Source organism: Acanthopagrus latus, chromosome 15 (assembly GCF_904848185.1).
Source record: "Acanthopagrus latus isolate v.2019 chromosome 15, fAcaLat1.1, whole genome shotgun sequence".
NCBI lineage: Eukaryota > Metazoa > Chordata > Actinopteri > Spariformes > Sparidae > Acanthopagrus > Acanthopagrus latus.
The window spans coordinates 28,120,014-28,147,513 of record NC_051053.1 but is presented as its reverse complement, the minus strand read 5'-3'; the positions used below and the strand labels follow the sequence as shown (position 1 = coordinate 28,147,513).

Genomic DNA, 27,500 nt, shown 5'->3' with positions numbered 1-27,500 from the left:
CACCAATCCTGAGACAGACAGACAGGTAGAGAGCGACAGAAGGGTTACGGCAGGTATAAACATGTAGAAACACACAGACAGGTAAAGTTAGACACACAGGCAGAGAGACAGACAGACAGATCACCTGAGGGAGGACGTAGCGGTCAGATGAGTCTCGATGGACGGACACAGAGACAGCAACGGTCGTCCAGGCGACGTTGAACAGGAAGTTGAGGATGAGGAGAAGCGATGCCCCCAGCCTGGCACAGCACAGACAGACAGGTAGAGAGAGAGAGACAGGTAGAGAGAGAGAGACAGGTAGAGAGAGACGGACAGGTAGAGAGAGACAGACAGGTAGAAAGAGACAGACAGGTAGAGAGACGGACAGGTAGAGAGACGGACAGGTAGAGAGAGACAGACAGGTAGAGAGACGGACAGGTAGAGAGACAGACAGGTAGAGAGACAGACAGGTAGAGAGACGGACAGGTAGAGAGACGGACAGGTAGAGAGACAGACAGGTAGAGAGACAGACAGGTAGAGAGACAGACAGGTAGAGAGACAGACAGGTAGAGAGACGGACAGGTAGAGAGACGGACAGGTAGAGAGACGGACAGGTAGAGAGACAGACAGGTAGAGAGAGACAGAGAAAGACAGACCTTTCATCTGAGAATTCAATGATGTGGAATAAATCAGACCAGTCAGAGTGAGGATTACCTGCCATAGAGTTTCCATTTGACTTGGATCAGTTTGAGGAAGACCGGATCCATGATGAGGTCCAACTTCCCCTCCTGCACCAGCACCTCCAGCTGACAGACAGGAACACTGTTAGACACTGAATGCTGTGCAGAGCTCAGTCAGTCAGGTCTGTTCCTGGGTCAGAACTCTGAGACCAATGAAACGTGTTGGCTCAATAAATCTGATTGAACTCACTGGAGACGTCGGCTCACGGATGTCAGCGTCTACAACACACAACAGAAGCGGGTCAGGTTCTGGTTCCTGCAGCTTCAGGCAGTGGTACTGTAGCGGTGGTGGTGTTACCTTGCAGCGGGGACTCAGGTGAGTGTTGTTCTGGTTCTAGCAGGTTCAGGTAGTAGTACTGCTGTCTGGTCAATCTGTCAGTCACCTGAAACTGACTGAGCGCCAGCCGGGCCTGAACAGAACATCCAACCACATTCATCAACAACAGGATCTATTCTGTACGTTACCACACAAACAGAAACTGCAATGAAAAGTTGGTTTAAAGTTTAATGAATGACTTTGTTTTGGACCAATCACAGCCCAGGCAGGCAGGAAGTTGTTACCACTGAACTCATCCGACCAATCAGAGCAGTCATACAGAGCTGTCCGTCAGAGTCCTTTAGCCCCGCCTCCGCCCCCAGCTCCAACAGCAGCTGAGCTGCCTCACTGCGCTCTGAAAACACACAGACAGAGCTGAGTCAGCACCGGCCCAGTAGGCCCAGTACTGAGCCAGCCTGTGATGTCAGTGATGATGTCAGCTGTACCCAGGTTGGCGGCGAGCTGCAGTGGAGTTCTCTGTTTGTAATCGGTGCAGTTGATGGCAACTCCGGCCTGCAGCAGCAGTCTGATGGAGCCGACAGCATCGTTCTTGGCAGCGTAGTGAAGAGGAGTCTGCTGGTCCAGAAGAGTCCGAGCCTCGGGATCAGCTGAGGACGTTTCAGCAGCAGAACTTTAATTCAAAAACTTGATTCAGCTCTACAGAAAGACCAGCGACCAGAGACCAGAGTGTCTCTGTGTGGTTGTTTAGTGTCTCCAGGGTCCAGAGAGGCCCCCGTTCAATAGACTCATTCAGTGATCCGGCTCAGATCACAGTACCGCTGAGCACCAGCAGCTGTCGACCACAGTTACAATCAAAATGATTCAACCCTCACTGCATTTTAGGTTTATTGGCAAAATGTAAAATTTTTCAGGTGTTTGCAGTAAACAAATCACCACAAGAACAGTTCAATGGTTAAATAAAACTAATATTACAAGAATTTTATCCAAATTCAACACCACATCCTACTTTCAATGATTTCTGCAGTCTCAAAAATATCCAACCGCCTGAGCAGAATTCCTTTATAAGAGCACACATGTGCAAATCAGGTGTGGTGCAAGCAGCCAATCATGGGCTTCATTAGTTGCAGCAGGTGTGCTTGAGATGGAAGACCTCAAACTGCCTGGACTGTTGACGTGACGTTTCATTGCATGTTAGAAATAAGGCCAAGTGAGGAGGATTGTCCACAACGTTCAGAGAAGAGATCATCGCCTTACACAAACAAGGAAAACAAAAAGATAGTAGAGGCCCTGAATGTTCAACGTGAATAGCTCCCAAGTTTAAAGTAAAGGAACAGTGGCTACACTACCTACACATGGCAGAAAGAGGAAGCCGTCAGTGGCTGGAACGAGAGTCCTGAGGAGGCCGGTGATCAAAAACCCTCAACTGACTGCAACGACCTGCAGCAAGACTTGTTGGCAGCAGGTTCTGAGGTTTCAGTTTCCACAGTGAGGTGCATAATAAACTCTGAAGGGCTTCATGCCGGGACTCCAAGAAGTACACCACCACTGACCCAAAAGCACAAGAAACGTTGGCTCCAATTTGCTAAAAACTATATAAATAGGCCAAAGAGGGTTTGGGATTTTGTTCTGTGGAGCGATGAAACAAAACTGGAACTTTTCAGGCCTGTGGATCAGCGGTATGTCTGGCGGAGGAAGAATGAGCTCCGCGGCTGCTTCTCTTCCTCTGGCACTGGAAACCTGCAGCGTGTGGAGGGCAAGATGGATTCAATCATAGATCCTGGGAGGAAACATCAGGCCCTCTGTGAGGAAGCTGAATCTTGGGCGTCACTGGACCTTCCAACAGGACAACGATCCCAAGAATACCTCAAAGTCCACCAAAGCTTAGTTTCAGAATAAGTCCTGGAAGATACTGGAGTGGTCATCACAGGCGCTTGACTCGAACCCCACCGAAAATCTCTGGTGGGATTTGCAAAAGGCGGTTGCAGCTCGCATACACAAGAATATTAATGAAGTGAAGGCCTTTGCACATGAGGGATGAGCTGCGATTCCTCAGGAGCGCTGCCAGAAGCTGGAGCCAGGCTGTGCATCACGCTTACAGCCGGTCAGAACACAACAAGGTGCTCGACTGGTACTAAAGATGCTTGTTATGAAGGGTTGAATGATTTAAGACTGCAGTGTTTATTAAAAGTGACATTTTGTTGTAAATTTGGAGCAACCATGTGTAATATTGTGTTGAGTTATTTAAATTGTTCTTGTTTGATTTGTTTATTGCAAACAGCTGCTAGTTTGTACGTTTTACCAATAAACCTACTTTGCAGTGCGGGTCGAATCATTTTGATTGCAGCTGTGACAGGAAGTAAAAACACCACAGTGTGTCAGAGTGTTCATGTAAAGACCTTTTCGGTCCAGCAGAAACTGAACCATTTCCTGGTAGTCCAGCGCCGAGGCCACGTGAAGCACTGTGACTCCAAACTGATCCGGCCTGAGGAGGTCTGAGCCCCGGTCCAAGAAGAACCGCATCACATCCACGCTCCAGGCCCTGGAGATCTGAAGAGATACAGCAGACGACCGGATCACACGAGCACCACGAATACTGGACCTTTGTGGATGATGTTGTGTCTGAGTTGTTTTTGTTGTCTTTGTTTTTACATGTTAGAAATCAGTTCAGAATAAATCAAACATTAGATCTTGTGTTGACCTCATGCAGGACGGTCTGTCCGAATCTGTCCGAGCTGTTTGGATCGGCTCCATCTGAGATCACTTCATCCACAAACTGAAGGTCCACCTGCACAAACACACAGACACACCTGGTCCATGTTACCTGGCCTGTGTTACCTGGTCCATGTTACCTGGCCTGTGTTACCTGGTCCATGTTACCTGGCCTGTGTTACCTGGTCCATGTTACCTGGCCTGTGTTACCTGGTCCATGTTACCTGGCCTGTGTTACCTGGTCTGTGTCCTGGTTGCTGGTGTCCAGCTGTCTGAAGTAATTCAGCAGTTTTTTATTCAGCTGCTGGTTTTCGTTTGTTGTGTCAGTTTCGTCCTTCTGCTCTTCATCATCCTCAGCCAGACCTGTGTACCTGGTCGCCAGCTGAACACCTGGAGACAAATTAATAATACTCAACCTTTAATCAGTCCAGATCTACTGAGCTGACTGAAGAACCACCTGTTGAGTCTGTGTCACCTTTCAGTTTCCCTCTTCTCTGCTTCCAGCGGCCACACGAGTACGAAGCCCAGCGAGCTGCAGCCGTCACTGCTGCAGACACAGAGGACCTGGACCCCTGAGGGCCCCCCGGGACCTGAGGGCCCCCTGAGACCTGAGGACCCCCTGAGACCTGAGGGCCCCCTGAGACCTGAGGGCCCCCTGAGACCTGAGGGCCCCCTGAGACCTGAAGACAAACACAGTCCTGTTTCTTCCAGTAAAACCAGTGAACCCAGTCTGACTGTCACAGCTTGTGAGGTCACATCAGAGCTGTCTGTTTATTGGCTCTCACACTCCTCGACTCGATGCTGTCAGTGTTTTATTCTACAGGACATCTGAGACGGGTGGAGCTTTTATCTGAATTGTTCTTTTAGCTGTTTTTAAGTCTTTGTGTATTTTCTTTATTTTGGTCCTAAAAGTTTTTATTCACAGACTTCATTGTGAGTTTAACTCCACCCGCCTGTGCCAGACTGAAACAAACACTCCCTCTGCAGCTGGACCTGGGTCTGGTTCTGGCTCACACTCACCTGGATTGTCTTGCTCCTTGTCTCCAGCTCCAGTCCAGGATTCTGCAGACCTGTCAGTCCAGCCCGGGTTCCCCTCTTCATCCTGGTAGTGTTGAGTCTCCGTCCACCTGGTCAGAACTCCAGACCTCCACACTGATGGACCTGCTGGACCTTTCTGATCTCTTTCTAGTATCTCCTGTCCCCAACTACACTCAGCAGAGAACTGTCTCTGGATCTGCCTTCACCTGCCTTCATCCAGATCGGTCTGAGTCTTCACCTCATGGTTTTAATGTACAGCTGCTCAAAACAAAACCATAAAATCAGCTGACGTTTATCTGCTCAAAGGTTTATGGTTCATCTTATCAGTGGGTGGAGGGACCAGGTTCAGGTCCAGGTCCAGGTCCAGGTCCAGGTCCAGGTCCAGGACTCAACACAACACTGAATGAAAACCAGTATCTAACATCAGCATAATTATTTTATAAACAGAGCACACTGTCGAGTTATTATGACATAAATCACGTCTGAAACTAAATAAATTGAAAAAAAAAGTATTGAACAGATTTATTCTTTAATTAAAACAATAATTATTTTCTCACTTTGTGTCCTTCAGTAAATTGTCTTTCTTTCCTCTCTGAGTCTAAAATACAATAAAATTTAAATTGGACAGTTGAAACTTGTTAGCTTAGCTTTTAGCTTTAATCTTTGTCAAGAGGAGCCTGTGACATCACTGTGTGTCAGACTGATCCTGGATCAATACTGACATCTACACAGCTCTGATAATCAAATGTCAAATCAAATTCTACATCAATAGTAAACAATCAATAAACATTCAGTTCAGACGTCTCTGCTGTTTGTTGTCAAGATCTGTTGACTGAATAAAAAATATTAAAGATAAAATAAAGTTAATTAACTTAAGATCCACGAGGATCAATCACACAGATTCACTGAACAGAACATGTTCCCATCATGCTTTGCACCTGATCAAAACCTCTGCACCAAAATCAAAACAACTTGCTTAAATAAATAAACATTTTTATTGAACAGACAAACAGGAAACTGTTTTCATGACACATTCTCGAACCAATCAGAGCTTCAGCTGGATTTGAACTGACATCTATAAAGAATCAATATAATGAATCAACGTGTGTGTGTGTGTGTGTGTGTGTGTGTGTGTGTGTGTGTGTGTGTGTGTCGGTCATCCGAACCAGTGGTCTCCCATACACTCTCTGTTCCAGGTGACTCCACAGAGCCAACACCACTCTGCTTTACACAGAGGACACTGCATGTGCATACAGCCGCCTGCAGGGGAGAAAACACACACACGTTACACACAATAACACACTTGCTGTGTCTCAGTTCAGGTCTGCGTCCTCTGAAGGACTCGGCCTCTGTGGTGTTTGAAGGCGAGTCCTTCAGAGTCCTTGTTAACCTGCTCAGCTGTTGTTAAATGTGACGGTCGAGCCTCTGGAGCATTTCCTGGTTGCATCACCAGATGTTTTACTCTTACGTCACGATTTCTGCTGCCCAGGCCCACGAAAGTGACGATCTACGCCACACGATGTCGCCGTTTTCTCTCTTTCTTTCTTCTTTTTACGACACACAAAGAATCTTGGGATATGTGAGGTCACGCAGGATCGTGGCGGTGCATCCTCCAGAAACAGGAGAAGAAGGAGCCTCTGGAGGATTCAGACTGGGACAGACTTCACACAGCATTGTGAGTTAATTAGCCTTCAAATGCTCCTCTGAAGGATGCAGACCTGAACTGAGTTCACATCACAGAGACATTTGACCTTTAACCTCTCTGATTTTAACTCTTTAAAAGCCGGACGTCGTCTCTGGAGGCTCCTGCAGCTGACAGCAGACACACTGAGAGCAACACAAGCTGCGTTTCACTGAGCTCGTTAAGACAGAAATCCTACAGTCACTGAACACATCGAGGTTCTGAATGTTAAAAAACTGACAGGTTGCTCCGGAAATGCCAGAGAGACACTTTCTGCACCTGAGAAGGCCCAGTTACACAGTTCCACAGGTAAACAGTCCGTCTGGAGGACAATTCTGGAATATTTGAGCAACTGGCCGGTGAAGGACTTTACCTTCATCACTAAGACTGTGTTTATTCTGGGTCAGAACCAGAATATACAACATTTTGGATGGAGAATTCTCAGTGATCCTGGTGAGCACCACCTCCTGAACTAAAAGAACAGGATGAGTGACGGGACCGACTGAGAGGCCGGTGTGGGATCTTTTCTGGACTCGGCTGATAAACCTGCTGTATGAACGCTGCCACATGTTTCTCTGATCTTTATACTAATGTGTCCTGTTTCATTTTATTTACCTGTCCAGGTTTCTTTTCCTCATTTAACCACTGATGCTATTTACGTGGTAAGAAACAAAGTTTGTCTCATAAAGTGACCTGTTGTACTGTCAGGCACCAGACTGACCCGTTCAGACCCGTTCAGACTGTTTCTCACCGTTTCTCTCAACAGGAACTGAACACTGAGGACAGCGTTTAGTTGACTCCTGCAGGAGGAGCAGGGAGGCTCGATCCCACCTCCCTCTGAGAGACGCCTCCTCATCCACCACGAAACTCTGAGGAGGAGGAGGAGGAGGAGGAGGAGTTGGTTATTTCTTGACGACCATCACAAATAATAATATTGATCAGTTATCTGATCTGTTCCCTGATTGGTCAGCTCACCTGTGAGGCTCCACCTGTAGGCGGGGCTAGTTCAGTGGGACACGCCCCCTGGTGGTAGTCCTCCCTGCAGTCTCTGCAGAAGACGAAGCCACAGCCGAGCTGTCGGTCACACTCCACCCTCCTGCTATCGTCAGGTGGAACAAGCCCCGCCCCACAGCCAGGTGACGGACACATCAGTCCTCCAGTCATCAGCAGGCACTCCTCGGCCCCGTACTGCAGGTACCGCCCATACTGACAGACAGACAGACAGACAGAACTCAGTACAGCACAGTAACGTCATCAAAAGTTATTTAGATAAAGCTTAGAACTTCAACACACGGACACATGACCTCTATGATGTTTCCATGGTTACAGCATCACGTGTCTCACAGCAGAAATATTCAACATGAAGAAGAAAATCTCACCTGCTCGTCTCCCAGAATCCTGAAGTGATGCAGCTCCTTAATGAGAGACTCGTCACAGCCGGCTGGAGACACACGATCACACTGATTGATTCTCACGTGATTAGGAAGGCAATGAAGTATTTTACTGATCAGCAGGTTTCTGCACGGTGACATCATCACTAATGACACTGTTACATCATCAGTGCGTGACTGGACACTTACCAGCACAAGGCAGCGAGTAGCCAATCACAGGATGAGAAACAAACTGTCGCTCGCTGAGTCGAGTCTGACAGTAACGACGGAAACAGTCGAGACAGATCACATGACGCTCAGAACACTGGAAGACCAGAACCACGTCCCTGAGAGACGGACGGACAGACAGACGGGTCAAAGCTGTAGATATATGGATACTGTGTGTGTGTGTGTGTGTGTGTGTGTGTGTGTGTGTTACATGATGTCGGTGCAGGCGATGCAGGGGACGTCTCTGCTGTTGGTCATTATAAGGTCGAGGGCCACAGAGAGGTCGTCATCTGAGGTCGGATGGGACGCACACTTCATGTAGAACTCCTGCACACAAACACACACACACACACACACACACACACACAGTAGATAAACTACATCTCCCAGAATGCCATTGGGTGGACTGACATTAAACAGCACCTCTGCCCACTTACCGCCTCGTTGCCATCACAACCATCTGACTGACACACACCATGGATGCGACCTCGAAGGAGAACATCGTCCCAACAGGACGGACCCTGACACAGAGAGAGGGGCCTTCATCATCATCATCATCATCATCATCATCATCATCATCATCAGCTGCACACTCAGTATAAACACCGACTCTCACCCTGCTGAGTGTCAGTGTCGTCTGTCTGCAGCTTCTGCAACGAACTCTCAGTTTTCCAGGTTGGACCGAGCTGCAGCTCTTACAGTACACAAAGAAAGTACTGCGAGTACGCACACCTGTACACACAAGTACACACAGTCAGAGTACTGCTACTGAGTTCTGACGGACTACAAGAGTTCTGACACTGTTACTACTCTGACCTTTCACACTTGCAGCATGCACCTCCTCTGTCGCCTCCGCTGCTCCTCCATCAGCCCCCTCCAGGATCACTGCCAGCCCAGTGGAGGTGGAGAGGAGGCGTGAGGAGCTCAGGTCCAGCCTGGTCAGACTGTGGCGCTGCTCCTCCCCTCCTCGAGCCAGGCGCTCCTGCAGGAGGAGCAGCTGGGAGGAGGAGGAACCTGATGGAGGGAGAACAACATGGACGGTACTCTGCTCCGGGAGGTCACAACCCTGAGAGGAGGAGGAGGAGGAGGACAGAACAGGCAGAGATGATGATATGAGAGGTGGGAGTCTGCAAGAGGAGGTGAAGACGCCTCCATACACAAACTGTTTCTCCCTCACCTGACCTCACCTGCAGTGTAGCGGAGCTGCTCAGCTCTCTGCCAGCGAACAGCACCCTGAGGTGCTCGGGTTGGACTCCCTGCTGACTCCCCACCACCTCCTTCAGCTGGGCCACACTCGCCTCCTGCTGAAGCTCCACTGCCACACCTGGCCCCAGGTTGTACCGCACAAACACTGAGGAGACACACGCAGGTGGCAGGTGACCGTTCTCATTTACAACCACAGTACAGCTCGGTGGACCCCAGCAGAACTCAGCAGTACTTAGTAGAACTTAGTAGAACTGGGTAAGGTTAAACAGAACTCGTAAGAAAAACGATAATGTTCAGTAGAACCCAACAGAACCCAGCAGAACTCCTTAGAAACAGGGTAAGGTTATAAAGAACCGATCAGAACCCAGTATCAGCACGGTAATGTTCAACAGAACTCAGCAGAACTCAGCAGAACTCACCGATCATCAGCGTCTTCGTCCTTCAGGCTCCATGCATGTTTACAGTCTGCCGGCCGCGGTGCACTCTGGGTACTGTAGTCTCGGACGCGCAGAATCTTAACAAACGCTCCCGCGTGAGACTACAGCGCGGTCTGGCAGTAATGACGTCATGGGGAGCACCGGATGTGGACGTCTCTATGAATTTTAATAAACTTGTTTTCTTCTTCTTTGTGTGCTGCTGAGCGGCGGCTGCAGGGCTCCGTGGCGGAACATTAGCGGCTTTTCTCGGACGGTAGAACCCGAGCGGTGGCTCCGGTTCCGGGCTGCAGATGACGGAGTGTCCGGACAGCAGCGTCCTGCAGCGGACACACAGCGGCGACACCGGGCCGCCGGTGGTGAGACTCCCGGTCCATCCCAGACCCGCTGCACACACATCATGTTCATATACCATAGACACGTATACATGAGTGTGTGTGTGTGTGTGTGTGTGTATGTATGTGTGTGTTGACGTCACACTGACTGTTTACCTGCTCGCTGCTCATTAAACATAATGATGCTGCGTTCACGTGCAGTGGGATGTTTCAGGTTATTGACAGTTCAGTGTTCACGGCCAGTCCGGACCAATGTTACTGTGTCACTGACGATCGTCAGCGGGTCGATAATCAGGTGTATTGATCGGTAAAATGCTTCAGCTGTGGTCGTGATGTCACTTAGACGTCTGACGTCACGGAGCTGTCATTAAAATACACAGACAATAAGAAAAATTCTGCGAATGTCTTCAAATAGATACAAAGATTAGTCATAATGTGTCCAGTTATTGTTGGTATCAGTTGATTTGATCCATAAATGTACAAATATATGACTGCAGCCATTAATTGATACCTATCATTGATTAGTTGACATAATGGAATTATGGGAACGAGTGCAGGAGAGACAGGAAGTGAAATAACAACAATAAATGTTCAGGGACGAATAATGAAGACTGACTGAATCATTTCCGGACTTTTGCTCACCTTGAGTTTTATTCACTTTTTACAGTTCATTTTAAAAACATTAATATTGACAGCAGCTAAACTTTATTCAGCACGAGCTGATCAGCAGATCGATATGTGAGATAATGATCGCAGTGTGGCAGTCTGACCTGTGGGAGGCGCTGCAGGCTCATTATCATCCATCAGAACCGCTCCGACACAATTATTCCACAAACTGAGCAGCAGTGATTAATGCTGGTTCTGTTCATTTGACACAGTGCTGGTTCTGGTACCAGTGACTAAGTACTTGAATACAGTTTTAAATGACTTGTCCTTGAGTATTTTTATCTTGTGTTACTTCATTCTTCTTCTACATTTATCTGACTGATCCTATAAAACACACGATGAGCCTCGAACAATTGGATCAGAACAGAATTTAATTTACCATCAAACTCACAACACATGAAGAAGAGTTACAGCCAATCAAGTTCTCTGTTGATTGACGCTGAGATACACCACTCCTCCCCCTCCCCCCTGCAGGTGGTGAAGGTGGAGTCAGGTGTGTCAGGTGGGCCGGTCCTGACCCCGCCACAGACCAATGAGCTTCACTTCCTGCGGTCGCGTGTCCGAGAGCTAGAGAGAGAGCGAGCCGAGCTATCGGCGGAGAACCAGAGACTGAGGAACATGCTGGTCCACGGTGAGTCACCTGAGAGCACCTGGTCATGGTTTGATGTGAACAGGTCGAATCTGGTTTAAGTTCATGTGATTCACTGTGACTACGTTTCCCAGAAATCCCCGGGCTTCTGTCCACCATGTGGCAAACGCTGGGTCAGTCCAACAGTCACCACTCCGTCTCCACAGCAACAGGAGGCAGCGACAGCTACGCGCCGTACCTGCATCAGCACCAGCCGGCCAATCAGGATGGAGACCCCCACTCTCAGGTCTACACCCAGCAGCTCCAGGAGGAGCTGAGCGGGGACATTTTGGAGTCCTGGGGCCCGCTGGGCTCTGAGGACGAGGAGCTGCCAGGAGGAGCAGACCTGGGCCTGGGGAGCCACATGGGGGAGGAGGCGCCACTCTGCAGCCAGACCGACATGGAGGAGCTGAGGAGGAGCTGCTCCGAGAGCCAGTGTACTGCTGGACACGCTAACGGACACGTGAGGACACTTCTGATCTGGTCCACACTGAAACTGGTTTATGATCCGGTTCACAGTGTCAGTGCAGTCCAGTCTTTCAGTTTTGATTCGTTTGGTTTAATCTGGCCTGTTGTGGTTTCGTCCGTCCAGGTGAGCCAGGTGGAGGTGTATCCAGGCTCAGGTGTTCTATGTGAAGGTCGCTCGTGGCAGGCAGCCAATCAGGCGCAGTCTCCCACGGCGATGGCCCGGACGCTGCTGATGGGTGTGTTTGATATGAACACCCTGATGAACAGTAACCTCCGAGGTGGGCGGAGCCGCCGGCCTGCCTTCCAACCACAACGCAGCGCACTCGACCCGCACAAGATCAACGCCATCTTTAGTAAGTTAATCAGTGGACTGCTCCTTTAATCTGACACTCTCTGTCAACACTCTTCCTCTCTGATAGTCTTCCTCTCTGTATTTGTCAGATGCCATCTTGGCTCGGTTTCCTCTGGCTAAGAAAGGAGTCATCGGTTCTGGCATCAACTCCAAATTGTCTGAGATCCGTTTCCGCTCCCGACGAGCCAATCGAGACCCTCGATTCCTCTGACAGACAACAGGACCGCTCCTCCTACCTCACAGAAAGAATTGTCCAATGAGAACTCAGCATTCTGTAGATGTTGATGTTCAGTTTCAGGTGCAGTTGTTGCTGAGTCAGCGGCTCTGCTTTCATGGCGACATCTGATCCAGTAACACTGACGACCTGATTCGTGGTCGAACGCTCGACAAGTTTGATGAGCCTGTGGCGGCTGGAGGATGGCGTCTGGTTACCATGGAGACGTCTGAACTGGTGGAGCAACAGTCATCAGAAGCGTGGAGCACCCGACCACCAATCAGGACTAAATGTAGTTGTGTTTTTGTGACCTCACAGTCAGGACAGCCTTTGATGTTTCCATTGATGGTGTATTCTCATGTTTACAGACGTGACATCACGTGTTGTGACATCATGTGTTGTGACATCACGTGTTGTGACATCATGTGCTCAAGTGTTTTTATTTTCATGCTGTTGATCCGGTAACTGACGTCATCAACGTGTCATCATTTATCTAAACTAATAAAAATTCAGCGTCAGTTTGGACGTGACTCCCGTGTCTCCTCCTCCTCTCAGTTCTCACCTCCTCCAGGACTGCTGAAACTTTTTTGTAAACTCAGTGTGTGTGTGTGTGTGTGTGTGTGTGTGTGTGTGTGTGTGAACTGTCCATTCAGAAGCACCATTTGAATATGAATCAGTTGTCGCCAGGCGGAAAACACCCGACACAAAGACATTCGCCTTGACATTCTGCTTCACCTCCCTCTGCCTCCCTCCTCCTCCTCCTCCTCCTCCTCCCCCTTCCTCCCGGCCTGGACTTCCTGAAACAAGCCGTCCTCCTTGATGAAGACAATCCTCTATTCTCTCCCCCTGAAAGACGCTCTGAGGACTCACTGTGGATGCCAAGGACAGAGACAAAGACACCAAGCGAGGGAAGGAGGGGGAGGAGGGGAGGAGGAGGAGGAGTGGTCAGACCTCTCCTTTCAGAGAACATGGAGGTCTGAACTGTACCCAGTCATCCCACAACAGATCCAGATCTCCTCAAAGAGCAGAGGAGCAAATGTGGGAGAAAGTTGAGGAGAGGAGAGAGGAGGCTCAGACTTCAGCAGGAGGCGCTGTTCCTCATGACAGGCTGAACTGCTTCTTGAATCAAAATCTTCTTCTTCTGTGGTTTGTTTCTATTGATTTGTGGGGTCTCTCCTGGCTTGTTAGCCTGGCTCGGTCTAAGACCTGGACCAAGACCAGGACCAGGACCAGGACCAGGACCGGGACCTTTCCCAGGGCCTCCCACATCCATCACACAGGAGATAGAGTATAAATACTGCAGTCTGAAAACACAGTTATGATCAGCATCATGTAGTGAACGCTGCAGTTTGATTGGACGACATCAGACAGTCGATCTGTGACATCACAGAAGACGTTTTATTAAAACAGGAGGAGTCACTCTGCAGACAGAAGGACGATTGTGTCCTTTTGTTCTTTTGTCTGATGGAAAACAAAGATCCAACACACAGTCAGCTGATCCACACACACACACACACACACACACACACACACACACACACACACACACACACACACACACACACACACACACGCACACACAGCAGTTCAGGGAGAGATGAAACAGAACCAGTGATGTTGAGGAGACACTCTGCAGTTTCTCTCAGAGATGTCTCTGATGTCACAACTTCAAAACTGAATCAGACCAGTTGTATCTGATACATTTGATATACACCTGTACCTGTCTGTGTACCTGTCTGTGTACCTGTCTGTCTGTCTGTCTGTTTGTGTCACGTGACTTGATGAACAGTGATGTTGTTTGTTCCCAACAATCAGAGCAGAGAGTAGGAAGAGAGCTCGTTCCAGAGATTCTTCTGATGACACCAACCCACAGTACACAGTGTGAGTACTCTTCAGTACTCCTCAGTACTCCTCAGTACACTGCAGTACTCCTCAGTACTCCTCAGTACAATGCAGTACTCCTCAGTACACTGCAGTACTCCTCAGTACTCCTCAGTACTCCTCAGGACTCGTCAGTACACTGCAGTACTCCTCAGTACTCCTCAGTACACTGCAGTACTCCTCAGTACTCCTCAGGACTCGTCAGTACACTGCAGTACTCCTCAGTACTCCTCAGTACACTGCAGTACTCTTCAGTACTCCTCAGTACTCCTCAGTACACTGCAGTACTCCTCAGTACTCCTCAGGACTCGTCAGTACACTGCAGTACTCCTCAGTACTCCTCAGTACAATGCAGTACTCCTCAGTACACTGCAGTACTCCTCAGTACTCCTCAGTACTCCTCAGGACTCGTCAGTACACTGCAGTACTCCTCAGTACTCCTCAGTACACTGCAGTACTCCTCAGTACTCCTCAGTACTCATCGGTACACTGCAGTACTCCTCAGTACTCCTCAGTACACTGCAGTACTCCTCAGTACTCCTCAGTACACTGCAGTACTCCTCAGTACTCCTCAGTACACTGCAGTACTCCTCAGTACTCCTCAGTACTCATCGGTACACTGCAGTACTCCTCAGTACTCCTCAGTACACTGCAGTACTCCTCAGTACTCCTCAGTACACTGCAGTACTCCTCAGTACTCCTCAGTACTCGTCAGTACACTGCAGTACTCCTCGGTACTCCTCAGTACTCGTCAGTACACTGCAGTACTCCTCGGTACTCCTCAGTACACTGCAGTACTCCTCAGTACTCCTCAGTACTCCTCAGTACACTGCAGTACTCCTCAGTACTCCTCAGTACACTGCAGTACTCCTCAGTACTCCTCAGTACTCCTCAGTACACTGCAGTACTCCTCAGTACTCCTCAGTACTCTGTGTAGTTCTCCTGTGTGTTGTAGGTACTTTTACTGATATAGAGAATGTGAGTTCTCACCCACAGGAGCTAATGTGGCTAATGTTAGCACTTGAGGAGAGCAAAAACACTTCTGACCCTTCTGCCCTGCCCACCTCCACACCTGGACCTCCACACCTGGTCCTCCACACCTGGACCTCCACACCTGGACCTCCACACCTGTTCCTCCACACCTGGACCTCCACACCTGGACCTCCACACCTGGTCCTCCACACCTGGACCTCCACACCTGTTCCTCCACACCTGGACCTCCACACCTGGACCTCCACACCTGGTCCTCTACACCTGGACCTCCACACCTGGTCCTCTACACCTGGACCTCCACACCTGGACCACCAGTCTCACTCAGATTAGCTCAGATGTGTCACCTGCCTGTTCTCCTCTGAGTGCTCCAGTTTCCCTGCCATCAAACCATGGACAGCAGGTCGATTCACCAGTGAGAGCCACTGACCAGGACACAGGCTTAGATCTGGAGCTGGTCTTGGTCTGGTTCTAGTCAGTTTCTGCTCTGGTCCTGGTTCTGTGAAGCTGAGGTCACTTGCTGGCTGCAGGTCAGGTGGGACTCCTCAGCTCAGAGAGGGAAGTCTGTGTGGGTGGCTGAGGGTTTCTCCTGCCCTGAGTCTTGACTGCAGGTGTGAGCTCAACCAATCAGAGCGGGTCAGCTCCTGGTTCTGAGCCTGACAGACGATGCTGAGGGTTCAGACGTGTTGCTGTGGAGACATTCTTCAGTGTGATGTGTTCCTGCTCAGAGAGACGAGTCTGCAGCCAAACTGACATCACAAACACAAGAAGAAGAAGTGTTGTTGTTAGATTCTTCCTCTCCTCACCCTCCTCCCCCTCCTCCCCCCTCTCGCTTTCCTCTCCTTTCATGCCTTTTCTTCTCCTCTGTGGCTCCCAGGAGGGGGAGGAGGGGGGAGGGAGACTCGTTACCATATGAAAAAGAAGTAAAACCATTAAACCAATTAAAGTATTTAAAGCGACAGATTCAAAGTAGGAGGCTTTATTCACGCCTGGGAACGAGCGAGCGACACCGACTCCCTGTCTCTCTCTCTCACTAGTGTTTATTAAAACGTTGTTAAAGTTATTAAAAACTAAACTCTGATTCAAAACGTATACAAAGTTTTAACAGTTCAGTTCATCAGGACAGTTTGTCGACTCACTTCCTGTCACGTCTGAAGCTTCGGACCTGAAACGGTTCATTATTTTGAGCTGAATGCTCCTTTAACCCTCCAGAGTCACACTGATGCTGTGACCTTTGACCATATTTGGAGCAGAGGGTGGAGCTGGAGAGGAAACCCTGATTGGATCTGACATGTTGCCATTGTAACAAATAAATCTTTGACTTCCTAACAACATGAACGCAGACACAGCCATCGACTCAGGAACTGTTTCTCATAAGCTTCCATACAGTCAGACTCCTGTTTGAAACCAGTAGAGCCGCCTGCTGGACGATTTAATCATCGCACCTGCCTGACTGGAGGATCAGACAGGTGAGGTGTGTGTCCCAGTGTTCAGCCAATCAGAGAGCAGTGAGGGAATGAGACAGGTAGGACTGAGTGTGTGTGTGTGTGTGTGTGTGTGTGTGTGTGTGTGTGTGTGTGTGTGTGAGAGAGAGAGGATTGTCATGTTAGATAAACAGCACAGGAAGTCAGGTGGACTTCACTTCAAAGTAAAAGAAAAATAGACATGCAAAAGTGTTTAAGATTAAATTAAGTTAAAAAAGTTATTATTATTATTATTATTATTATTATTATTATTATTAATAATAATAATAATGCTGTTGTTGTTGTAGTTAATATTGTTATTATTACACGTAGAACCTGTTCTATGTGTTTTCAGGAGTTAATCAGATCAATATGTGTCCTTCACCTTTATATTGGCATGAAAACTTTGATTTATTGAGATGTGATATTAAACCTGCTCATCTGTGTTGACATAATCTATGTATTTCTGTCGGATAGCCGCCGCTCTGAACATGCTTTTATTGTGAAGGCCGGAAGCTTTGCTCCTCCAGTAGTTGCGGGTGTGAGTCCTGCGGGTGTCTCAGTCAGTCTGGGTGTGTGTGGAGGACCGGACGGACCGGAGCACGGGGCCGCTGCTCGCCGACAAACAGCCGCTGAGCGCCGGGTAGCTCCGGGGAGAGAGCCGGGGGCAGGACCGGGGGCAGGACCGGAGTCACTCCGGATTCTGCTCTGATCCGGATCACCTCAGTCTGACGTTCACTTTTTTACAACTTGAGGAATTAAAAGCAGCTGCAGGATCGGGACCGGGTCCAGGTCCGGGTCTGGATTTGTCTTCATGCTGTGCTGCTGTGATCCGGATCAGTCCGCCGGAAGTTTCCCGTGAGCGTCCCGGGTCGGTGTCCCGGGTCAGTCGGACCATGGTGGGAGAGATGGAGAAGCCTCGAGCCAGTCCGGATTATCTGATGCAGCTCATGAACGACAAGAAGCTGATGAGCGGGCTGCCGAACTTCTGCGGGATCTTCACGCACCTGGAGAGGCTGCTGGACGAAGGTGAGACACCTGACACACCTGCCTGTCTGTGTCTGCTTCAGTGACAGTCTGTGAAAGTAAAGTTCTGCTGTTGTATCTTCAGTCTCGGTCTTTCCGTACTCAACTCCGGTTCTGGGTTCTGGTTCTGGCCCTGATTCAGTGTTTTCTGTGTGTCACAGTTGCAAACATTTAGAAACAGGAAGTAAAAACAAAATAAAAACAGTTGTATTCAAAGTTTAAATAAAAAGATTTTTTCACATTTTAGAGGATTTTTTTTTTAACATCAGAAGTTCAGAGTTCAGATCAATCAGCTCATTGATTATCAGAGAATCAGTCAGTCAGCTGATCATCAGCTTGATCGTGTGAAGGTTTATTAACAGTTTAATGAACATTAACACGTACAGATGTGATGTTGTACTGTGATGACACAAACATAACTAGGACAACATGGCGGCTGCGGCTCAGACGTACAGCCAGCCTCTTGTTATCGAAAGGTCGCCGGTTTGATTCCCCTGGTCTGCATGTTGAAGTGTCCTTGGGCAATGTGATGTGCTGGGCTGCACCTTGCACGGCAGCCGCCACCATCAGGAGGTGACTGGTGGGTGGAGTCTTCTCTGTGTGACGTCATCAGTCCGTCCTGCTGGATTCATGTTGGAGACTTGACCCCTGAAGTTTCCCAGCAGCACCTGAACGCACCAGATTATATTTGACTTCCTTCTTCTTCCCTCTTTTATTCGTCCCGTTCATCACACTAAGTGCAGCTCTTCATCACTTAATTGGTCTAATTAATTGATTCAGAAGCTAAAATGAAATGAAAGCGTGTCTGCAAAATTAATTTACCCATAATGCCCTGTGGCTGGCATCCAGCTTTAATGATCTCAGCTTCTCAGACAGCAAAACCTCCACAGGCAGTGTGTGTGTGTGTGTGTGTGTGTGTGTGTCTCAGGGTGTGTGTAAAGTTGTTAAAACTCTTTATGAGTCGTTAGTTTCCAGCTGAGGAGTGAGACCTCCCTGTCTGTCTCATCTGTGGTGAGAGCTGCACATGCTCAGTGTCAGTCTGCAGCTGATGCTGCCGTCAACACGCTCGTCCACCAGAGGGCGTCCACACGTTACAGTAAACTTTCAAGATCTCACTGATGAAACAGTTTGTAGAAAAGTCTCTCCTCTTCTTCTAAACATTATTCTGACATGAACTGTCAGCCAGCAGAATCACTCCAACAGCTGATCACACAGATCTGCTGCTGACAGGGACGTTAATGTGTGTGTGTGTGTGTGTGTGTGTGTGTGGGTGTGTGGGTGTGTTCCAGAGATCAGTCGTGTGAGGAAGGACATGTACATCGACACTCTGAACGGATCAGACAGGATCAGCGAGCTGCCGGACGCCGTCGGTCCAAACGTCCAACTGCAGGAGAAACTCTACGTCCCGACCAAGGAGCATCCAGATGTTAGTGTGTGCACGTTTGTGCACGTGTGTGTGTGTATGTGCGTGCGTGCGTGTGTGTTTCATTCTCATGTGTCTCCTCTGTTCGTCAGTTTAACTTCGTCGGGAGGATTCTGGGTCCTCGTGGTCTGACAGCAAAGCAGCTGGAGGCGGAGACAGGATGTAAGATCATGGTGAGGGGGCGGGGCTCCATGAGAGACAGGAAGAAGGTAACACACACACACACACACACAATAACACACACGCACACGCACACACACACACACACACACAATAACACGCACACACAGTGCATTTACACGAGTTCAGAGCAGCTGTTTGTGGTTCTGGTCGGAGGTTCTGGTTTCAGATGATCAATAAATAATCATACTGATCAGGGTCCAACAGGGGAGCAGTGTGCCCCCTGACCTCCAGGGGGGCCCTGACCTCCTGGGCCTCATGGTCCAGAGCAGCTGGTGTTTCCCAGACTGTCTTCTTCTTCTTCTTCTTCTTCTTCTTCTTCTTCTTCTTCTTCTTCTTCTTCTTCTGTTGGAAAACAGATTTTCATCTGTTTTAAATCTGAAGTCATGAAGACGTCAGTGAAGTGAAAATAAAGAGAAGACAAAAACTATGTCAGACATTTCAGGTCAAACTGCTGTGAAAACACTCGTGTTGATCTTGTGTGTGTGTCTGAAGCTAAGAAGGTTAGCCACCTGCTATGCTAACAGATACATGAGACAGAGGGAACAACAGGAGGTGAACAGGAACCAGATGGAGGAGAAGAGAGGAGGAGAGGAAAACTGAAATGTGATAGTTTGTCTGATTTGTTGATTGATTTATTTGTTATTATAGTTCATATGTGCGTGTAAGAGAGACTTCTCTGTGTCTCTCCTGTCTGTCTACCTGTCTGTCTACCTGTCTGCCTGTCTGTCTGTCTGTCTGTCTGTGCAGGAGGAGCAGAACCGAGGGAAGCCTAACTGGGAGCACCTGAACGAGGATCTTCACGTCCTCATCACGGTGGAAGATTCTCAGAATCGAGCTGAGATCAAACTGAAACGAGCCGTTGATGAAGTCAACAAGCTGCTGGTGCCCGCTGTGAGTCACATGACCTCTGACCTCTGCTGACATACATATATACATATATACATGTATAATACATATATATGCACATATTTCAGTACTACAGTGCAGTATAAGTATGTGTTGTGTGTTTCAGGCGGAGGGCGAGGACAGTCTGAAGAAGATGCAGCTGATGGAGTTAGCCATCTTGAACGGGACATACAGAGATGCCAACATCAAACCCAGTAAGACCCCAACCGACCAATCAGAGAGCACGCAGACTGACTGACCAATCAGAGACAGACAGAACAGAACCAATAATAATGTTTTCTTATAATAACTGTTGGTAGAAAATCATCATGTGTCATGTCTCTATCATCCATTTCCTCCTCCTCTTCCTCCTCTTCCTCTTCCTCCTCCTCTTCCTCCTCAGCTTCTCTCACCTTTTCTATAACAGGCTCCTCTCAGACACCTCGTTTCCTCTCAGGCCCCGCCCCCGTCGTGGCCCCTCCCACAACTCTGCGTACACCTGCCCCAACGGGTCCCGCCCTCATGCCTCTGATTCGCCAGATCCAGACGGTGCTGCCCAATGGGACGCCTCACCCAGCGGCTCTGATGCAGGGGGCGGGGCCTGAGGCAGGTCTGATCTACGCGGCGCCGTACGATTACCCGTACGCTCTTGCACCGGCCTCCATCTTGGAGTACCCTCTGGACTCAGGTGGGGTGTTAGGTAAGCCCGCCCCCCCCTGTTCCTGCGACTGCTCCCCCACACCACATCACCACACCCACGGACAGTGGAGCCCCGCCCCCACGCTGCTTCTCAGACACGCCTCCTAAAAGATGGACTGACACACACACATGCGCGCGCACACACACGCGCACACACGCGCGCGCGCACACACGCCTCAGAGACAGCTCAAACCTGCAGCGTCGCCCCCTGCTGGACAGAATCAGAAACAGGAAGTGATGTCATCACAACAGGTAAACTTCAATAACGTTTTATTAAAACAGTAAAAGTAAATCAGTAAATCATCCAAATAATATAACTAGAAGTGTCCACAGGGGGCGCTGCTGCACATTCATGACTGTGTTCATGCTGCCTTTACTGTCGTCCGATTGGCTGACAAGGTTTCTAATACTGTCAACGTGCCTCAGAGCTTCCTGTCGCCAAGGCAACTTCACGCACTGATGTCACGTGACCTCGGCGACTCGCACTGAAATATGTCACGCCTGTGAATCTGATCTGAGTCCCAATCGTCACGTGATCAGACGATAATGTTGGTTAGAAACTGACACACTCACGTTTCAAACAACTTCCTGTTCTGTTATTTTGACGACTTTGTGATGTTGATGATAATTAATGGAACAGATGCTTTGAATGATTTATTCTTTTAATGAAAATTTATTTACAATCTAAAAACTAATTTTAATGGCTGAACTTTGTCAGTGCATATTTAGCCTAGCTTAGCACGAAGACTGCTAGCCTCCTTTGACGGACTAGCTTCAGTGCTAACTGCTCACTGAACAACAGACATTGTTCTGATGGAGTTAGCTAACAGTCTTCGTGCTCAGCTAGCTGAACGCTTCTCTCTTCTGGACACGCGAGTTAAGACTAACGAGAGAGAACAAGACGATTTACTAAATGATTTAATGTTCTAATGTGACGTCAGCTAACAGTGTTCGTCCTGACGGATTCTTCTTTGTACACAAACATTTTAAGGAATTAATTTTGTTTCTTGTTTGATTTGAAACCTCGGGGTCAGAGAGGTCGTGTGGCTGAAGGTTCTTTATCCATCTGTAGTTCAGAGATCGTCCGACTAAACATTTGATGTTTGACGAGGAAACTTTTCAAAGTTTATTGATCTCCAGTAGTAAAGACTCTGAGTCTCCACATACAGAATATAAAGCAACAGAAATTATTTTCTTCTTTGGTCCAGAACTCTTCAATCAGAGTTTTGTTACTAAAACAGTCAAACTATAATCTTTATTGATCACAAAACAAAGTAATCAATAGGTAATACTGACAAATTAATGACGTAAACCTGATGAAATTGCACAGAGTCCTGATGTAAACCCGTCGCGGAGACACCTGATTGGTCTGTCACATTAACAAAGTCAACACTCTAAAAAACAATTTATTGACGTCTCATCGGTGACGGCGGCAGGTCGGCAGGTGTCTGCGACGCGGTGCATTCAGGTGCGACCGGTAAACCTTTGTGTTTGCTGTCGGTTAGCTGTGATGGCGGAGGACAGGTGGACAACAGGTGTCGTCATCAGCTCAGTGTGGCGTTCAGGGACGCTGGACAAAATGTTGTTTTCAACAAAAGTGCTGCTGTGAATATTTGTGTTTTTTGAATATTCGTCCTCATCCTCAGTACGGAGTCAGTGAAAGCTTTTATAAATATATTATTAAAGTACAACTTGACACCTTTTATCTCCAAAGTGTCATACGAGAACTTAATCATACATTTGTTTAGTGTCTTTATTTAAATTAAGTGTGAGAAGTTGCATTATTTTGTCTTCAGAGCAGATTGTTTCATTATTGATTAGACATATTTTTTATTAAAATCTTCCCTCTTGTCTCTTTTCTCTCATTAATCTCAAATAGAGACAAATAAGTTCTGCCCATACGCTGACGATGCTCTATTTTATGTTCATGAAGCATCTCGATGCCACAAGTTGATGGTTGACCTTAAAGTTTGTTTGAGTATAAGTCAGATAAAATAAATGTCTGACATCATGCTTCTATAAAGATTCATCCAGGAATCAAACTGTAGTCAGAAAAAATGTTGAAGTGACAAATAATCGATCGAACAAACAGCTGCGTTGAAAACGACATTTTGTTCAGTCGAGTCAATTTTATTTATTAAGAATCGAGCTGATGGGAACAAAGTCTGTGATTTACTCAAGAGTTCATCCATTCTATAAACATTCTAACATTTATATTATTCTATATATCTGTTTGATTTGGCTGCTTTTCATAAACACAAGAAACATCTGATAACCAGGTTTACTCCTCCTCCTCCTCCTCCTCCTCCTCCTCCTCCTCCTGCTGCTCCTCCTCCTCCTCCTGCTCCTCCTGCTGCTCCTCTTTCTCCTCCTGCTCCTCCTGCTGCTCCTCCTGCTCCTCCTGCTGCTCCTCCTGCTCCTCCTGCTGCTCCTCCTGCTGCTCCTCTTGCTCTTCTTGCTCCTCCTGCTCCTCCTGCTGCTCCTCCTGCTGCTCCTCTTGCTCTTCTTGCTCCTCCTGCTCCCCCTGCTGCTCCTCCTGCTCCTCCTGCTGCTCCTGCTGCTCCTCCTGCTCCTCCTGCTGCTCCTCCTGCTCCTGCTGCTGCTCCTCTTGCTCTTCTTGCTCCTCCTGCTCCTCCTGCTCCTCCTCTGCCATCACAGCCAACATTTAAACCTCCTCAAACCTCAGAGAAGAAGATTTAAAGATGAAAAGTTCTTCAGGTCACTTGTTGAAAAATATGAACACATTTTACAAAAGCAAACATCTTCCACAGTTTTTATGTTTCTTTGTATTTTTATTTCTTTTATTTTCTGTTGATGTAAAGAAAAGTAGTGAGGATACAAATATATACAGTATATGAAGAGATGAAGCCGGACTGTGTGTGAGATGTGAGGATCACCAGTAGAGGGCGGTGTAGCAGATTTATAGTGTTTTCGAATCTTTATACAGAAGAAGTTTTTAAACAAACACGTGATGTGTTGTTTCATGTTTGTTGTAAGATTCCTTTAAAATTCAATAAAGGATATCATTGAATAAAAGATAAACGTCTACAGTTTTATTTGAATAAAATAAAAAAGGTTGTTGTTGTTTCACCTGGTGCAGAATTCATGTTGTGATGATCTGTGACATCATCAGCCTCGTTACTGTCACTGTAGCTTCATCCTGCTGATCTCAGATCTGTCAGTGTCTGATGGGGAGATACCTGCTGTGTCTCAGTTCAGGTCTGCATCATTCAGAGGAGCATTTGAAGGCCAATTACATCACAATGCCACCTGAAGGCTGTTTCAATCTGAAAGCTCCTCCAGATGCTCCTTCTTCTCCCTGATTTTGGAGGATGCACCACTACGAACCCTCGTGGCCTCACACATCCCAAGATTCTTTGCGCCCGAAAAAGAAGAAAGAAAGAGAGAAAATGGCGACATCGCGTGGCGTAGATGTGGATAACAAGGTCTCTTCGAAGGACTCGCCTTCAAAGACCGCAAAGGCCGGGTCCTTCAGAGGACGCAGACCCTGAACTGAGACTCAGCAACAAAGTGAAGAAAAACATGTTGAGCTGCAGTTTACAGAATCCTCCAGCAGGGGGGGTCATCGCATCATAAAACAGTCTGCAGGCTGTTAATGAATTAATAAAATCTGACTCGTTATTCATCAATAATCTCTCTGATATTCATGAGACGTTGAATGAAAATGAGGTGGATCAAATGTTTAATTCTGAGTGATGATGAGGTCATCACAGTGAGGAGCAGGAGGAGCAAGGATGAAGAGGAGGATGATAGTGATGAAGATGATAATGATGATGAGCAGCATCTTCAGTCAGTCAGACACTGACGAGGTTTGTGGAGGTTCAGATTCTCTGCAGCTCAGACTGAGTGTTTGAATCATCGGCTGTGATCCTCCTCCTCTCAGACAGGAGGAGGAGGGGGAGGAGGAGGAGGAGGAGGAGGATGTACTGCTGCTGCTGCTGCTCTTCACTTCCAGATTCAACAAATAGAAGTCAGAGAGGATCCACTTGTTATCAGCTTCATGTTGGACGGTGAAACCTGGTGAGTTTTTCATGTTGGTGTTAAATCAGCTGCTCTGAGTCAGCTCACTGTTTGCTCTGATGTTTTTGGTGTCAAAGGAAATTATTGTTATAGTTTTCTATAAATAACATAATGTATAATAAGTGAGTGGGAGAGAGACAGAGAGAGAATTAGATCATTTCAGATCAATGTGGGTCACTCATGTTGTTTACTGACACAGCTTTCATCTCATTCAAGCACCAAAGAAGAAGACGAGGACCGGAGAGGCTTTAATGAGAGGATGAAAACAGGAAGCGTCCGTGTGAGATGAAGCATCACTCGCTGGTTTAATTCACTCACTGAAACGTTCGGAAGCAGCTTCAAAAAGACAGTTTGAAGATTAAATAACACAGAAGATGACGTTTGGTACACAGCACTTCCTGTTTTTGTTTCAGAAAATAAAGTTTTGAAACCGCTTCAGCTTTTTAACAAACAGATGATGAGTTTTGGAAACAGTCGACATTTTGAACAATATGAAGTTTGGACGCCAGAGGTCCATGTTTGTATCGCAGGTAACAATGTTTGGAAGCCGTCTGTGTTTTTAAAGTGAAGTAACATGAAGTTTGGCAGCAGTCTTTGCATCCTGAACGTCGGTGGTCGTAGGTTTTCCTTCTCAGCTGAACTGATGAAGCGCCTCCCTCTCAGCAGACTCAGCCGGCTGCATCGCTGCGTGTCAGAGAGCGAGCTGCTGGAGCTCTGTGACGACTACGACCGCGACAGGAATGAGTTTTTCTTCGACCGCCACTCGGAGGCCTTTAGCTTCATCATGCTGTACGTGCAGCACGGGAAGTTACGCTTCGTGCCTCACATGTGTGAGCTGTCCTTCTACAACGAGATGTTATACTGGGGCCTGGAGAGCGCCGACCTGCAGCCGTGCTGCCAGCGGCGTCTCGATGACCGTTTGTCCGACTGCTTCGTCCACTTCTTCCCCGAGGAGGAGCCGCGGGGCCCCGAGGAGCCGCGGAGCCGCTGGATAGAGATGATGAGGAGAACGTTCGAGGAGCCCACATCTTCACTAGCGGCGCAGATCCTGGCTTCGGTGTCGATGCTGTTCGTGATCATCTCCATGGTGATGCTGTGTGCCAGCACCTTACCAGACTGGAAGACCGCTGAGACCCTGGACCAGCACAGGTAGGACAGCAGAACCAGACTGGACACAAAACTCTGTCTTAAAGTATTTCTGATTGTGATTAAACTTGTTTCTGACTCTCATTGGATCATCTTGTTCATTTACAACAATGTGCCCTCTGCAGGATCATTGAGGCGGTGTGTATTGGTTGGTTCACAGCAGAGTGTATCATCCGTTTCCTGGTGTCTCGGGACAAGTGTGAGTTTGTTCGCCGTCCTCTGAACATCATCGACCTGCTCGCCATCACGCCATACTACGTCTCCGTTACCGTGACAATCATGACAGGAGAGAACTCTCAGCTGCAGCGAGCCGGCGTCACGCTGCGAGTCCTGCGCATCATGAGGATCTTCTGGGTGATCAAACTGGCTCGTCACTTCCTGGGCCTGCAGACGCTCGGCCTGACGCTGCGGCGCTGTTACCGCGAGATGATGATGCTGCTGATTTTCATCTGCGTCGCTATGGCGATCTTTAGTGCCTTGGCCCAACTGCTGGAGCACGGTCTGGACCTGGAGGCGGGAAACCAGGACTACGCCAGCATCCCTGCTGCTTGCTGGTGGGTCATCATCTCCATGACGACGGTTGGGTACGGGGACATGTACCCGGTGACGGTTGCGGGCCGCGTGCTGGGCGGCCTCTGTGTGGTGAGTGGCATCGTGCTGCTGGCGCTGCCCATCACCTTCATCTACCACAGCTTCGTCCAGTGCTACCACGAGCTGAAGGTACGCTCCGCCCGCTGCACCCACAGCCTGTCCACCGAGTTCATCAACTGACCCACAATGTTGCCACAGCAACCCAGACAGGAAGTGCTGAAGCCTTCGATGTCACACAATGCTTAAAGAAACAACAGAGTGTCTCTTGAACAAGATCTTTTTGTTTTGAATGAAACTTTGAGTTCAGGTTTGTTTTTTAGGAGTTTCCGATGTTCTTCCTTTAATGAGTCACAGGACGGTCACTGACAAAAGTTACTGATGAACAGTTTTTAAAAGAGGATCAGAGAATAATTGATCCCAGCTGATTAATACTAATTTATTTGTTGGAAACATGTCTCTGTGTTTGTTCCTCTTTCTGTAGATGACTAATAGATGTGAAATGAACTGAAACTAATGAAACAAGATAAACTGAACACTGTGAACACCAAACTTCACCTGTCCAGGTAAACTTCGATTTGTTCTGAGGAGTGATCAGTACATCAGAGACGAGCTGTTTGTCTGTAAAAAGTGAATGTTTAATTCTGACATTTAAATAACTGAAACGTTTTACTTTGAAAACTGTCTGAACGTCACATGTTCTACAATCAGTATCACATTGTTCAGATGTTTTCAGGAGTTCTGGGACCAATAATGCAGACAACAACGTAATCACTTAAGATAAACACACAAAGATATGTTCAAATATATGTTCTCTCCTGCACACAGGTAACTCCTGCACACAGGTAAC

At 48.0% G+C, this 27,500-nt stretch overlaps 5 protein-coding genes across 14 annotated transcripts in view; 3 read left to right on the top strand and 2 right to left on the bottom strand.

The window, feature by feature from the left end:
* Window positions 1–5,577, bottom strand: part of LOC119033268 — an 8,708-nt gene extending 3,131 nt beyond the window's left edge. For 2 of the 4 annotated variants that reach the window (XM_037123148.1, XM_037123152.1), the window contains exons 1-12: window positions 4,726–5,577; window positions 4,181–4,385; window positions 3,944–4,095; window positions 3,695–3,781; window positions 3,393–3,543; window positions 1,482–1,643; window positions 1,281–1,390; window positions 1,018–1,129; window positions 910–938; window positions 694–785; window positions 125–239; window positions 1–8 (exon numbers count right to left, since the gene is read on the bottom strand). The exon at window positions 1–8 is cut by the window's left edge and continues 163 nt beyond it. In XM_037123148.1, the coding sequence (XP_036979043.1) occupies window positions 1–8; window positions 125–239; window positions 694–785; window positions 910–938; window positions 1,018–1,129; window positions 1,281–1,390; window positions 1,482–1,643; window positions 3,393–3,543; window positions 3,695–3,781; window positions 3,944–4,095; window positions 4,181–4,385; window positions 4,726–4,806 (1,304 nt within the window). In that variant the 5' untranslated portion in view covers window positions 4,807–5,577. The remainder of the gene's footprint in view (window positions 9–124; window positions 240–693; window positions 786–909; window positions 939–1,017; window positions 1,130–1,280; window positions 1,391–1,481; window positions 1,644–3,392; window positions 3,544–3,694; window positions 3,782–3,943; window positions 4,096–4,180; window positions 4,386–4,725) is intronic. The other 2 variants (XM_037123149.1, XM_037123151.1) reach the window with 2 other exon arrangements.
* Window positions 5,578–5,719: 142 nt separating this feature from the next.
* prkn (parkin RBR E3 ubiquitin protein ligase) lies at window positions 5,720–9,788 on the bottom strand. Its single transcript, XM_037123175.1, has 11 exons — window positions 9,648–9,788; window positions 9,210–9,373; window positions 8,839–9,088; window positions 8,639–8,754; window positions 8,460–8,543; window positions 8,234–8,349; window positions 8,005–8,141; window positions 7,804–7,865; window positions 7,400–7,630; window positions 7,176–7,293; window positions 5,720–6,003 (listed from the first exon to the last, which is right to left on the bottom strand). Exons 1-11 carry the CDS (start codon window positions 9,652–9,654, stop codon window positions 5,900–5,902), a joined length of 1,389 nt encoding a protein of 462 aa, XP_036979070.1. The 5' UTR covers window positions 9,655–9,788; the 3' UTR covers window positions 5,720–5,899.
* Window positions 9,789–9,885: 97 nt separating this feature from the next.
* On the top strand, window positions 9,886–12,856 carry LOC119033292. Its single transcript, XM_037123194.1, has 5 exons — window positions 9,886–10,021; window positions 11,138–11,294; window positions 11,387–11,754; window positions 11,884–12,112; window positions 12,201–12,856. The coding sequence occupies exons 1-5, from the start codon at window positions 9,956–9,958 to the stop codon at window positions 12,320–12,322; spliced, it is 942 nt and encodes a 313-aa protein (XP_036979089.1). The 5' UTR covers window positions 9,886–9,955; the 3' UTR covers window positions 12,323–12,856.
* Window positions 12,857–16,218: 3,362 nt separating this feature from the next.
* On the top strand, window positions 16,219–23,252 carry LOC119033288 (protein quaking-B-like). Of its 3 annotated transcripts, none has more exons than XM_037123189.1 (7): window positions 16,219–16,665; window positions 17,168–17,688; window positions 18,975–19,111; window positions 19,201–19,317; window positions 20,039–20,182; window positions 20,304–20,391; window positions 20,580–23,252. In XM_037123189.1, the coding sequence occupies exons 2-7, from the start codon at window positions 17,556–17,558 to the stop codon at window positions 20,981–20,983; spliced, it is 1,023 nt and encodes a 340-aa protein (XP_036979084.1). In that variant the 5' UTR covers window positions 16,219–16,665; window positions 17,168–17,555; the 3' UTR covers window positions 20,984–23,252. The 3 variants fall into 3 exon arrangements, with proteins under 3 accessions (XP_036979084.1, XP_036979083.1, XP_036979082.1); XM_037123188.1 differs by having other exon boundaries at window positions 17,137–17,688; XM_037123187.1 differs by having other exon boundaries at window positions 16,219–16,721; window positions 17,137–17,688.
* Window positions 23,253–24,613: 1,361 nt separating this feature from the next.
* The window catches only part of LOC119033281 (potassium voltage-gated channel subfamily G member 3-like), a 3,833-nt gene continuing 946 nt past the window's right edge, over window positions 24,614–27,500 (top strand). The window contains exons 1-4 of one of the 5 annotated variants that reach the window (XR_005079216.1): window positions 24,614–24,916; window positions 25,133–26,065; window positions 26,188–26,782; window positions 27,135–27,216. Coding sequence is in view for 2 of the 5 variants with exons in the window: in XM_037123177.1 (XP_036979072.1) it covers window positions 25,491–26,065; window positions 26,188–26,833 (1,221 nt within the window). In the remaining 3 variants the exon portion in view is untranslated. Of the gene's footprint in view, window positions 24,917–25,132; window positions 26,066–26,187 lie in introns of all 5 variants that reach the window. The other 4 variants (XR_005079215.1, XM_037123178.1, XR_005079214.1 and 1 more) reach the window with 4 other exon arrangements.

What these genes read in the sequence shown, in the direction of transcription:
- LOC119033292 (XM_037123194.1), top strand. Translation starts at nt 9,956, where the DNA reads ATGACGGAGTGTCCGGACAGCAGCGTCCTGCAGCGGACACACAGCGGC. An exon ending in GAGGAACATGCTGGTCCACG is followed by an intron (nt 11,295 to 11,386) that starts GTGAGTCACCTG and finishes TACGTTTCCCAG; the next exon opens with AAATCCCCGGGCTTCTGTCC. An exon ending in CTGGACACGCTAACGGACAC is followed by an intron (nt 11,755 to 11,883) that starts GTGAGGACACTT and finishes TCGTCCGTCCAG; the next exon opens with GTGAGCCAGGTGGAGGTGTA.
- LOC119033288 (XM_037123189.1), top strand. Translation starts at nt 17,556, where the DNA reads ATGGTGGGAGAGATGGAGAAGCCTCGAGCCAGTCCGGATTATCTGATG. An exon ending in GGAGAGGCTGCTGGACGAAG is followed by an intron (nt 17,689 to 18,974) that starts GTGAGACACCTG and finishes GGTGTGTTCCAG; the next exon opens with AGATCAGTCGTGTGAGGAAG. An exon ending in CCATGAGAGACAGGAAGAAG is followed by an intron (nt 19,318 to 20,038) that starts GTAACACACACA and finishes CTGTCTGTGCAG; the next exon opens with GAGGAGCAGAACCGAGGGAA.
- prkn (XM_037123175.1), bottom strand. An exon ending in GCAGCTCCGCTACACTGCAG is followed by an intron (nt 9,089 to 9,209) that starts GTGAGGTCAGGT and finishes TCCTCCTCTCAG; the next exon opens with GGTTGTGACCTCCCGGAGCA. An exon ending in ATCGCCTGCACCGACATCAT is followed by an intron (nt 8,142 to 8,233) that starts GTAACACACACA and finishes TCCGTCTCTCAG; the next exon opens with GGACGTGGTTCTGGTCTTCC.